Source organism: Macrosteles quadrilineatus, unplaced genomic scaffold (genome assembly GCF_028750875.1).
Source record: "Macrosteles quadrilineatus isolate MER2022 unplaced genomic scaffold, UCM_ALF_1.0 Scaffold_1__1_contigs__length_201487025, whole genome shotgun sequence".
NCBI lineage: Eukaryota > Metazoa > Arthropoda > Insecta > Hemiptera > Cicadellidae > Macrosteles > Macrosteles quadrilineatus.
This window is the reverse complement of record NW_026542594.1, coordinates 62680785-62695194: the sequence shown is the minus strand read 5'-3', so window position 1 is coordinate 62695194 and position 14410 is coordinate 62680785. Positions and strand designations below refer to the sequence as shown.

At 30.2% G+C, this 14410-nt stretch overlaps 1 protein-coding gene across 2 annotated transcripts in view; it reads right to left on the bottom strand.

Moving 5' to 3' along the window:
• Nucleotides 1–14093, bottom strand: part of LOC128983334 (collagen alpha-1(XVIII) chain-like) — a 162097-nt gene extending 148004 nt beyond the window's left edge. For both annotated transcript variants that reach the window (XM_054402585.1, XM_054402586.1), the window contains exon 1: nucleotides 13588–14093. In XM_054402585.1, coding sequence (XP_054258560.1) covers nucleotides 13588–13764 — 177 coding nt within the window. In that variant the 5' untranslated portion in view covers nucleotides 13765–14093. The remainder of the gene's footprint in view (nucleotides 1–13587) is intronic.
• Between the last annotated feature and the right edge of the window lie 317 nt (nucleotides 14094–14410).

Sequence of the window (14410 nt, the reverse complement as noted above, 5' to 3'; positions counted from 1 at the left end):
TAAGAGTATTCAATAACCCTCGACCCCTGTATGGCTTTAGGAATAAACCTTTGCCCTTTTTACATGTTTTCTTATTAACATTTTTTACCATTTTTATTATATAAAAAATGTCTTTTATTCAACAAAAACACAAATTTAAAATAGTACATACTAAGGAAAATATACCAAAGAAGTTGGGTCTATTTCCTACCAATATTCGATGTGTTATTTGCGGTCCAAGTGGAAGTGGGAAGACGGTTGTAATTTATAATTTAATTGTAAGAAAGGAAGGATTAAAATTTACAAACTTATATTTAATATCCAAATCGTTAGAACAAGAAAAATATAAAAAAATAATTGAAATATTTAGTTTGTGTGATGAAGTGAAATTACACACGTTTACTGACTGTGAAATCACACCAAATGATGTAAAATCACAGTCAGTTGTTGTATTTGATGACATAAATAGTCCAAATATTACACAATTTTTCTCAATGGGTCGACATAAAAATATTAACTGTTTTTACTTGTGTCAATCTTACAGCAAAGTACACAAACATTTACGTGATAATGTAAATTTCCTAATATTATTTAAACAAGATGATTTAAATTTAAAACATGTATATAACAATCATGTTGGTAATGACTTTTCATTTAACCAATTTAGAAATCTCTGCCACCAATGTTGGGATAAAACTAAATATGGCTTTTTCGTAATAGACAAAAAAAGGTCGAAGAATAATGGCAAATATAGATTTATGTTTGATCAATTTTATAATGACCAAGAGCAAGGGTGTTGATGCCATCTTCTAGAATAAACCTCTTGTCATCGTCAAACGATAGTACTTTCTTATTCATGGTCAAGGTTTGAAGGTGATGATTTGTAGATTTAATTCTTGTTACATTCTCATAGTAGTCTTGACCAGTTGCAAGACAGTTCAAATAATGTTGATGTCTAAGGAGATGTTTAACTGTGGCACCATCAGCTCCTTTAGCTTTTTTGACCTCTAAAGCTTGCTTGTCTTCTTCATATAACCATTTTAGAGGAATATAAGAATATAACTTTGGTCTTAAACCACAATATTCATACATAATATGACCATCCAATTCATCTTTAAACTTTCCAGTGACTTTTTTATTTTTATCAGAGTATAAGAAATGGTCTTTACTATATCCAGAGGTATCAAAATAGTGTAAGTCACATTCTATTTCCTTGTAAAAGTCCTCTGTAACGATAGCATACATTAAAGAATCTGTATCTGTCATTAGAAATCTTTTATTCTTAAATTTTGACATATAATTATAGTGGAAATCATACATTATTACTTTACTAATATCCAAAATGGTCATTCCCAAATATATTGGTTTATTAAACTTTACAACTAATTTATTTAAATGTATAGCATGTAAATTGTTATCAAACTTTTTGCTACAATCAAACCTTGGATTAGTGACATATTTTGTTAATAGTGACTCATCCTTGAGATATATATCACGAAACTTTCGTTGATTCATAATTGTCCGACCAAAGAGACTATTATTTAACAATTTGTAAAAGTCTTTTTCGAAATCATTTTTAGCCCATTTTCTTTTTTCAATATTAAAATTAATATAGGGCGCAAGCCATTTTGATTGTCTAAATTTTAAAATTCTGTGGTATTTTGTAACAATCAAACCCAATTCCTCATATTTTTGTAATGCTTTGTAATGTAAAATATATTTAGTTTTGTCATTTAAATTAGGTATTAATTTGCTATTCATTTTCTCTGGTGCTAATGGATAGTCATTATGTAAATCATGTAAGCTTTTATCATATTTTAAATCAACTTCTAAAATGTATCCAAACTCATCATTTTGATTGTATTTGTAGTCTATCTCATTCGTCCAACAAAATCCATCCATGGGTAGCGACTCGCACATCACTGTGGAGTATAGCGAGTTACAATCTAAATATATTAAATAGACACTCTCTTGATTGGGGTCATAGTGTTCGCCCATATATTTATTATTGGCTTTAGCGTAACGTGTGGAAATCATACTGACTCCTCCTCTAATCGCACTTTCTATAAACAAATGCATGTCAATATCTTTAAACAATTGTAATTTTATACCAGTCATTCTAAGACAGGCCTCCCATGTTAATCCAGGAAGTGAATACATATGTACGGGGTCAAGTTTGTAATCTTTTAAACACAGGTCTCTAAATGTCTCAAACACATCAGCCAGTAGCAATACATCTGTTTTAAGATATAAATCATGATATTCTTGTAAATTATTTATATTAAAATGGGTCCAGACATTTTTAGCATGTTCATATTCAATGGGAGAGATATGTTCTTTAGTTAGAGTACTGTAAAATGCTTCTATAGGAGGGAGATACTCTGCAAACTTATCTGGTCCCGTCATATATTCATAGGGAAATACGCCTTTACGTTGTAGTAGTGGATCGTCTATGAATCTAAATGTATTTAAATTGGAAGCTAATTTGTATAATGGAAGGGACAGAAAGTTGTATGAATCTAAAAATACTAAATCATCAACTGAGAATGATATATATTTTTCCATATCTTTAGCTATGCAATTTAATTTACGATTAAATTTTCCCAAGTGTTGCATTATTAAATGGCCATCATAATTTTTCAAGTTATGGAAGAATACTGGTATTTTCTTTGTTACTTTATAGTTTAAATTACAATCATTATGGGCAGCTCCACGGTATTGGCCATTTGAATGACAATGATCTCTCACCCTATCAAAATATAAGGGCTTTTCGCAAATGTGACAGTGTGTTGAGTTTTGAAAAGATGCCTCTTGCTCTGGAGTCATTACAAGGGGAATATATATCGCCATTTGACTTTTAATGAAGTCATAAGTCTCAAACAACCTTTTGAAAAACACATCCATAACATTTTCACCACTATATAACTCTTCAGAAATAATCTTAGACTCTTTAACTACTACGAATGCAAATCCAGATGGAGTATGGTTGTTTAAGATTATAAAACATTCAAAATCTGCATAAATCACAAATGGGGCTTTAAGTTGATATTTAAAATTTTTAAATTGTAATGTATCTTGTTTAGACATTTCCACTCGTTGAGAATCAAAGTTTTTACAATATGTTGCATGACGCTCCAATTTATCATTAGTGTAAAAATGTTGTAAACACAACTTGCAAAAGTGCTTCTTATTGTTATTTTTTGTAGAGTGGAGCATTAACATATTAAAATCACGAATTAAACAGTAATGTGATTTACGACCTTCTTGTAATAATAATAAATCTATGTGAGTATTTCTATTTAGTTTGGTTGTTCTTAATGGATATACACATTTAAGGTCTTCAACTCCAAAAACATTGACACTTATATTATTCTGTCTTTCGAATTTATCTATATCAGATATTTTTACGGGATATTTTATATTTGTCATATTTAACTGTGTTTCATAGGGTGTATAGTTAGAGACTCTTTTAGCATTTTTATTTTTAGAATTCCTTGGATATAAAGCTGCTAAAATTGACCAAAGGAAGCATTTATTGTCAAAATTTCTTATATTTAGAACTGCTTTTGTCAATTGAATACATTTTGGTGTTGGAATATATGACTTTGGAGTTAGGGGCTTATATTTGTAAACATGTAACTGCCAATATTTAGTATGGTCATATATCCATCCACTGCCTTGGGCTTGATATTTATGAATCGACGCATCAATCTTTAAAAGTGTATTTTCTATTTGAGACTTTAAATCTCTCTTCTCAATGGTTAGGATGGTAAGGCTTCTAAAATCTGCAATACATTCTTTTTCATTAATTAATTTTCCATTTTGATCTATTGTATATTTAATAAATTTGATTCTCCTTATTAAAGTCCATTTTATTGGCAGAGGACAAGACTGAAGAGTATTTTTAAGTTTAGTTTTAATCAATTCACCAACAAATTTAATCATTGTATATGGACATTTGTTGCAAGAATTTACATGTCTTTTAAAATGACCAACAACATTTCTTTTACAGAAACTACAAGTCTTGTGAGTTTGTAATATATGAGATTTTAGAGCTATGTTACTATCACAGATTAAATTACAAACTTTACACAGTTTTACCTTCATTTGATGTTTTAGCTTGTAGTGGCGAATCAGATTGCTTTTTTTGGAGAGCGACGCAGAGCAATGTTGACATGTAGTCTTCATTTTATATATGTAGCTAAAAACCTAGGTTGGCATCTTCTATATAGTAGAAATTACATTTTGAGAATTTGCAATTAATGAGAAATAATAATTAAAATCAGAATTCTAAATTTAAATATATGTTTTAATATTCAAAACAATTTTATACAATAAAATTTGACAATTGCAATTTTCAAAATCAAAACTAAATCTTAATAGTTAAATTTGTTAATTAAAAAATACTTTTTAGCAATTCAGAATGTTGAGTTTACATTTATACAGTGTGTGTACGATAGGAAAGACTACCTATGTTAACTCTGTGAGTGAAATTTGGCTAAGTGTTAAAAAATCAGGACTTAGTAAATTTTTATATAGTAGAAGTCACATGAAAAACGACTAAGTGTAATTGGAGAATAATAATTTAAGTGTTAAAGTTCAAAAATTGGGACTTTAATGTTTAAGTTTGACTGTCACAATTATATTGAGAAAAACTCTTTAGTAGAAATTACATTTTGAAAATTTCAATTAATGAGAAATAATAATTTAAATCAGAATTCTAAATTTAAATATTCAAAACAATTTTATACAACAAGATTTAACAATTGCAATTTTCAAAATCAAAACTAAATCTGAAAAAGTTAAATTTGTAAATAAAAAATACTTTATAGCAATTCAGAATATTGAGTCTACATTTATACAGTGTGTGTGCTATAGGAAAGACTACCTATGTTAACTCTGTGAGTGAAATTTGGCCAAGTGTTAAAAAATCAGGACTTAGTAAATTTTTGTATAGTAGAAGTCACATGAAAAACGACTAAGTGTAATTGGAGAATAATAATCTAAGTGTTAAAGAAAAAACTTTGTAACATTTTTCTAAGTTCAAAAATTGGGACTTTAATGTTTAAGTTTGATAGTCACAATTATATTGAGAAAAACTCTTTTGTAGAAATTACATTTTGAAAATTTCAATTAATGAGAAATAATAATTTAAATCAGAATTCTAAATTTAAATATATGTTTTAATATTCAAAACAATTTTATACAATAAGATTTAACAATTGCAATTTTCAAAATCAAAACTAAATCTTAAAAGTTACATTTGTAAATAAAAAATACTGCATAGCAATTCAGAATGTTGAGTCTACATTTATACAGTGTGTGTGCTATAGGAAGGACTATCTATGTTATCTCAGTGAGTGAAATTTTAGCTAAGTTTTACAAATCAGGACTTAGTAATTTTTTGTATAGTAAAAGTCACATGAAAAATGACAAAGTGTAATTGGAGAATAATAATCTAAGTGTTAAAGGAAAAACTTTATAAATTTTTTCTAAGTTCAAAAATTGGGACTTTAATGTTTAAGTTTCACTATCACAATTGTATTGAGAAATACTCTAAGTGTCAAATAATAAATACACAAACAGGCAGTCACTTAACTAAGTATCATTTCCACACGAGCAAGTGAAGAAGCGTCCATACCACTGCAATTAATTATGCAGACAGACCAGTCTCAGGTGTTCTATTGGATGCCAGGACAGGGGCGTGGCGCCAGATGTCTGGAGGCGACAGGTCCACAGTGCCGACGCCTTCCACTAGCGCAGCCCTGCATGTGCAAAAAAACTTACCAGAGGAGGAGGAGGAGCTAGAGACCAAGATGGCTGCGCTGCGACGGAAGGGGACTGACTGAAGGAACCGGTTTTCCCCGCCTTTTTCTATAATTCCCAGCGAGTGAATTCTATACAATTCATAAAATAATTTTTAACAATTGCAGTGTATTTGTAAAATTTATTTTAACAATTTCTGGAGAAAATTAAAATATGAAAGTACAAATTTAATTTGACACCTGTCACCTGTCATCACATCAATCAGGTCAATGTGTCTGGCGCCATGGACCTGTCTAGACATGTGTCGCCACTCTCTCCCGCGCCGCGTTCTCTCTCTCTCTCTTTCAAAACACCTGAGACTGGTCTGTCTGCATAATTAATTGCAGTGGTGTGGACGCTTCGTCGCTTGCTCGTCGTGTGGGTTCACCGAACCTTGGCGGAGGTACCCGAAGTAGCCTTGATGTGTTGTCGTTAGTGTCGCTGTTGATGGTGAGAAGACCGGTCTCACTCAAGGCCAGCAGCATGCCCAAGTTCGCGCACAAACCTCGCACTGTCAAGTTGATGATTTTGAGAATATACATATGAATGGATGTGGATTTGAAATAGTAATAAAGTTATACAATTGTATTGAACATTAATATAGGCTTGTATAGGTCGAGAGCAGGATTTTTGGAATTAGTGGCTAAAAAAAGCTCACCATGTTATTCTTATGGGGAAAAACGCCCCAAGTGACGTCATATTCTTCTATTGTCACTACTCATTTTAATACACAAAATTAAACATGTAGTTTTTCTGTTTGGCGTTAGATTTGTTTTAGAAGTTGTTTTAAATATGGGTGATGTATGAAGTTCCTCGATTATTATTATTGTGATTAATCTATTTTAATATCATACGTTCCCTGAAAAATGATTTGTAGACAAGTAGGGAAAACAATTTGTCTTAGAACCAACACACCGATGGTCGTTGATTAAATTATTAAATTAACTGCATGCAATTTTACTTCTTCGGGCAACTTGACAATGTAAATAGGACTTAATACACCGGGTGTTTTTATTTTTCCTGCCATTTACGACTAATTTTGTTCAAACCTATTACTGCAATGTATTTATTTATACCAAGAACACACAACCATTCTACAACTTAAATTTCCATGTTGTCCTATGAAGTCATAAATTAGGAAATTTACAATAGTATACAAAATTTGTTATAGCTTAGTAGCTTTGCGATAAAATAAAAATACAATTGTGTTTTGAACATTTGAGTGATATACTAATAGGTACGTAGAAATGAAGAACGACCAGCATGGATAAATAAAATTGAATATAAACTCATAATAAAAGGTTGTTATCTTACTGGAAAACGAATTCTTTTAAATATACGATCCTATGTGGGGAAAAAAGTTATTTCTATCCTGTATTGACATTGCAGCTTTATGCAGCCGTTGTGCTTTTATGGGTAGACCTTCTAGAATAAAATAAACTTGTCATAAAATCACGTGTGGCAAAAGTTTACGACATACAAAATGCTTGGATTCTGAAACTACTTAAAACTTTGTGACAATAAAGTTAGACAAATATATGCTTTTTGACTAACGTCACCGAAAAGTTTCCAGAATATTTTAAAAAAAAAATACAGTGTTAAAGTACATATATTCTTCTTGCATTACTACTTATGTGTCATATATGCGTTTATATATTTTTCATATCAATTTTATTAAAATTCGCATATATGGTCTGATGATGATTGGAGTGTCCAATTGAAATCTATCACCACTTACCATTTGTTATATATATTTATCGAATCTGAGTTAACATTATAAGTGTAAATATAGGTTTCAAACGAATTATTAGAAGTATTTGTATTTACCTTCCGTGAATGAAACTAAATAGATAACAGTCCATTGTATTTCTGATGGTAAATCCTAATTATTTTTAATACACAAAATCACTTAAAAAATCTAAAAATCAATATTCTGGTAATTGAAAATAACAAACTATACATTGTTTTTACAACCAAGAATTAGCATACCATTTAAATTAATACAAAATACACATGAAGCAAACAACAACAGTAACAACAATTACAAAATCCACCCATAATCCACTTCACACCAACAATTAGTCCACAGATTACAAAGGTCATATTACCAACATCAACACAATTCTCGGAACTAAATAATTACTTAGGGTACAATTACAGTAGCCAAATGACAGAGTCTTATATTGAAGTGGTGTTATTACGTAGCCTTAAACAGGATTAAACAGTATATGATTGCTTACAAGGTCTGCAAGTATGGTTGTATATGAGTGATTTAGCAAATACAGTAACGATGTACGATTATTTAGCTTTACATATATTTCATGAAACTCCACTCGTGTTAGTTTATTGCAATCCAATGGAATCTTTTATTCTAGGCAGTTTAGTACCACTGTTTGTAGGTTAAGGTAAAACAAATATGTTCAGGTCTGTATTTGCAAATTGCACGTGCTAAGTGTAGTTAAAAAGACAATATTATATAAAATCTAATGTAAAATTTGAATGAACATATAATTTAAATTGTAAAAATTGATTAAAGAATTGATGGAAATATAAAAATATGCACTATTTCAGTCCACAGATAAATATTCTAATCATTTCTGTATGTAAGGAAGAAACATTTATAAATGAAAATATAAAGCCTGTTTTAATTTCCGTGACAAATTTTCAGCTTTCAGTGATTCCTACGACCAATCATGATGAAAGCCGTCAAAAGCCTTTAAGAAGTTGTATTATGACAGTGAGCTGATGATTAATATCAAAGACCCTTTTTATTATTCAATGTAAAAAAATATTACTTTTTACTTTTACCATGTGTAACATGCCTTAGATTGTTTGGATTACTTACAAAAACATGTTATAAGCTCATTTTATTGTAGATTACGCAAGCTAGAGTTGTTAAGTATACATACGGTAGGCTAACCTATATAAGGTATACCAGTAATAAGTTTTGTTTTGTTTTATTAAAACCATACATGACCGTAGTCACTAAATCTAACGCATTTAATGACTGCGTATATCATTTGGGGGCAACCCTATTGAAGTTAGAAGAAATAATTTACGAGAACATTGTTATAAAGAAAAAAAATCTTTTACAGTTAGAAGTAGGCCTATCAACCATACGTTCACAGGTTTAATATTTACAATGTACATATTTTTTTTTACATAAAAACTATATGATTGTTTTATAGCTTACTCAATAAAATCAGATTTATGAATGACTTCGAACTAGTTTATGTACCAACGATATCTAGTGTTTAAACCAATTGATTATTAGTAATGATAAAATAATAAACTGATATTATTATATCTTAACGTAGCAAACACTAAGCAGCACAGGAAAAATACATTTAAATAATTCTAAGCAAGAAAAGGTCAAATTCTCCGTACTGGTTAGTTCATATCACTACTGGATGAGGCCTGGGCTTTTAATGATGGCGGACGAGAAACATATTACTGGATGGTCTGAAAGCTTAAGCTAAAATCCCAACTTCACAGGTTTTATAGGTGGCTGGTACACGTTTACTTGCTCAGACATGTAGGGCTAAGATTAGTAGAATAAATAATACCTGAATAAAAGAGAAGTATGTGATCAAATATAAAATATTAGTTATTTCAACTAATAACATAAAGAAAAGTTTTTTTATTGATAATCCTTCACTGATAGTAATAATAATTTTAAAAAAACACTGCTATTTCATTGATTTTAATGTTGGATATAAACGGTTTCAATACATTCAGAGTTGCTAAAGAATAAGTAATATACATTAATAAGTAAACATAAGTTAAAATATCCACAATATTTCCATTATATTACACAACTTTAATTCATTATACATTCTGTAATAGGTAAGCTCAACAATATAAACTTCATAAATTTATGATATTAAGGATAACTTAATATAAATTTAATAATACAATTTTTCACTATAAAAATTTTAATGTATTCGCTTACTAACCTAAATATTGTTTTTTTTTTTTGTTTTTGCTGAAAACGTTTTTTCCCTAATTAAGCACTGCTATGAATATGCATTTACTTTACAGGTTTGCTCCGATAATCATTGCCGTTTGGCATTTTTATATATTTAAAAGCTTGGTAACCATGTGGAGTAATATATAAATAATATAATATATTATCAAATGCAAAATAATATCTTTCAAATACATTTTTCCTATAACAATTTCAAAATTTATGTTATACTATGTGCAGAAGAATGGGAATGTAAAATAGGGTCAGTTTAGAGGCTTTAAACAATAAAGCTTTCTAAAGCGCTCTTAATTATCAATAATTATGCTTCCTAGAGCTAATGGGGTTTTATATATTTTCATATAATTATTTATGCTACAACACAGACAGCCATGCTGGAACAGGTGAATTCTGTACAAGCCTCAATCATTGTTTACGTGTTTGGATGTGCAAAGCTGTACGACTAAAACAAGCAAGCATATTATACAATGACACCACCACAGACAAAATCCACATGTTCGCTGTAGTACCACAGTACCTACAGGATTTCTGTTGTCTAAATATTATTTGCTTGTCTAGAGCTGAGCCTATATGTTTTACAGTACAAACATGCGTGTGTCTCTTTCAAAGTGACGTGAAAGGCCAAACAGTATCCAAACCTGTCACATGCAATTGTCACTGTTGGATTTATCTGTGCAACACAACTCACACTAACTAATCTACCTTATCCCTTCAATATTTTGAAACTAAAAAAAATCTCTTAATGATTTTACATTACGTCTAGGTTATCGGGTAACATTATACAGCCCAAGTTAGATAGAATATACACTTAATATAAGAGGAAATATTTTTGGGTCGGTTTGTTTAAATTGTATAGTTTCAGGTTGACATACAGTTAAAATAACATCTGCCATGAAATGTTTGGTTTTACAAAAGGCTTTTTAAATCTTTAAATTGACAGTTAAACTTGTTCTTCTTACAGGGTTTTCTATATTAATAGTTTCTTTGAATATTACTGTCGTAAGCTTTAAATTGGATAAAATATAGCTTACCGTCTCGAAAGGAAAATAATATTATCCAAAAAAGTGAAGACACATAAGAACATAGAATCAATGAAACGACAGCCGCTGTTCACTTTATTAAGCTTACAGCGATATGATTGTACTTGTTCGGCCAGCTAAACAAAGATATTAGGCCTCGGGTGCAAGTCCTATCTTTGCCTGTATTCAGACCTGTTCTGGTGAATTTGTACATTATCAGAGGCTAGGTAACACTTTCTTACAGTAAAAAGATGGGTGACTAATATTTCTGATTTTAATTTAACCTTTCCACAGGTTTCCCAATATTGATTCCCTATAAAATAATCTATATTCTTGTATTTGCAGATAGATTTACATTTTAATATGCAAGAGCTGCTTCGGAATTACAACGTGCGGTATAAACATTACAAATAATCTTGTCTTTAGTCTGGAAATTATAAAAGTCATATTACGAACATCCACTTGTTGGTTAAAACTAGATCAATTGAGTAAAATTACAGTGGCCAATTCGCGTTGTCCAATAAAGTAGTGGTGGGAGAAGATAGCCTTAGGCAAGATTAAAAGTATCTGGTACAACATTAGAGTACAGCTACTGTATTGCTTCTGAATATCTACATAAGATGTTAATTTTAAGTACAGCTATTTCAGGAACCTTAGTTATATTTCCAAAACTACACGCTTTTAATTTAGTTTGCGTAGCCTATACATAAATACAAATTAGAGTAAAAATACAGTACTGTATTACTATACAAAACTCCAATGGAAATTTATAGATTTTCTATAAAATAGAAAAAAAACTTAAAAACTAGGGAAATATGCAAATTTAATAAGCTGTCATGTAAAAGAAAACAGCATGTTTTACTTAAACATAAAATACAGGTATCTTATTAGGAATGAAAGAAAGGAAGGGAAACAAAAGATGTAATTAAACCCCAAGTTATTGTTAAGCTATCGGAGATTGTTGCCAGTCCCTTTCTACACAGAATTGAGTCGAGGAGTTCAGTCGGACTGATGTAACTAAAGTAATTAATCTCTTACTGTGACTGGACAGCCCAACTTTACCTATTGTGATCCGCAGTAGATATTTTGAAAGCAAACTTGTAAAATAATTAATATTTAGGTAAATACAGCCAAGAGGCACATAAATAAATTCGAGCATATGTCTTCACTTGGAACAAAACAGGTACCTCAAATAGCATATATACAAAACTGTTTATACTTCAGCATACAGAATGCAGCATATTTAAGTAAATCCAAAAACATATAATGTATGTATAAATATATTTAAATGTATACAAAAACCTATACTCACAAGTGAATTGGTGTATATCTATCGTCGCATATAATATTAATTATTGTTAATATTTCTTTATCAATAGCAAGTGGTTATTATAAATATACTTTAATTTTGGTAAATGTACTATTGCATTGAGGCCATTTACGAATAATCAAATTCCGGTTCTAGTGTTTCACTTAATTAAAACAATTATACTATTTATTTAAATATATATTTCATTAAACTGAAATTTAAAACTTCCTGGGATTCCAGTAATATGTTAAGGGATATATTTTACGTTTCATTCATTGGCTTCTCTTACTGAGAATTTCATTTTCTTTGCCTAAACCAAGTTTAAAATAAACTAAGCAAAGTTTACAACTTCGGATGGGAGTTTGAGTTAAGCAAAGAACTTCCTTCAGAGTAAACACTAACTTCCGAGATCCTTTTCAAGTTTCCTACTCTTTAACTATTTTGGAACTTTATGTGGATGAAACCCAACAGAAACACAAACCAATTGCTGAATAGTTTTAATTTATACAAAAATTATGTATTCTGAGTCCAAGAAATAATAAAACAATAAAGAAGTATCAGTTTAACATTATACATTTAAATATTTTTATTTATGTTTCTGTCTTGATGGAACATTTACCAAACAGAATTTTACAGGTAACGAATTTTATTTTAAAATTTAATGTTTAAGTATTTAAGCTCTCCATATAGGCATTATTTCGTATTGCTATGTTTATAATACCGTATCTTGTTTCTTTTGTAATGTGTACTTTACTAAACTTCATGTTTAAAATAAACTAGACTACTAAACACATCATTAGCTATTATTAATTAATAAATATTGTAATACAAATAAGATGAATAGCAAATGATAAAAGTAAAATCATCAAGAAGAAATAACCACACATAATAATTAGTAATAACTTTTTGTATGTATTTTATGTATGTATGTATTTTTTTACTTTATGTATGTAGGTTACCTATGATGAAAAAAAGTTTAAGACTTCGTTTCATCCAAACCCCCCTTTGGCACATAAAAAAGTAAGGGTATTGTTGACATTAAGGTATGAGAAAAAACTTTATTTCTGAATTATAATTATAGAATGGTAGCTAAACCAATATAATTTTTTCCTTTACGGAGGAATTGGATCACAATATTCAATGTGATTGATACGACAACAATGAGACAAATCATCCACTGATTTGATTAGCAATAACGCACTTTATGACCAGTGCCTGTACTTAACAAACTCGTATTTTGATTACTTGTACATTATTATTCAAATATGTATCTATGTTGTGTTTAGCATTTACTTCTGATATCTCTAAATCCATGCTGGTATAGCGATACGGTTACTAATAAGCGTAGCTTTGGAAAAACTTGTTTGAACCTAGGTTAAAATCCCCTCAAGTAATGCAACAGTGCATTATTTTGTAGTATATTAGGTTACTAAGCTATTTACTTCATAGAATATTTTTATATAACTAGCTGATACTATAACAATATTTACCTTTTTAGAATGTTGATTTTTTATATGCAGGTGTCTATAAGGCAGCGCCACATTGTCACTATATACAACACCAAACCAATTTGAAGATATTCCTACAATCCCCGTGATCACTAGACCAACACACGTCACTATCACTGACGTCACTACTTTAGACTTGGTAGAGATCACTATCGCCATACCCTTATATCACTGTCACTACTGAAATATGAACGATCCGTTACACCCGAGCTAGTCGGTGAAAACATTATTATTCATTTACGTGAGAACAGTGAGCAATGCAATATGGGAAATATTTGTACATGGTCCGTGCTAACACTATTGAAACGTGGTGTAAATATGAAATCACATTAGGTAATATTTGAAGAGAGAAGATTACACCAAGACACAAACATCCAGTTAAAATCACAAACCCTACGACGAGGAACACTTATATCCACAATTCACAAACGAAGCCTGTGTAGGAATCACTAATTTTCCATTTTTAATAAAATTACATTTGTTTTTTAACATAGTTGAGACTCACAAACTAACTTTACGTGAAAACATAAACACGAAATGGGATCAATCGCGAACTGCAATCCATGACTAGCGCGTCGCAACTGATCATAAAAACCACCTCAACCTACCACCACCCCTCTACCACCCACCCATCGTCCCTTCCTACACTAAATGCCACCCTCCGGCTACTTACAACTTTCCATGAACTTTTTACATTCTGATATCATGCATTCACCACTGAATGAAAAGACATGTTCGCCTCCAGAGGTTTTTACCTAGTTTTGTTACGAGGTTTTTTTCGGGAATACAATTAGAAAAATATGAT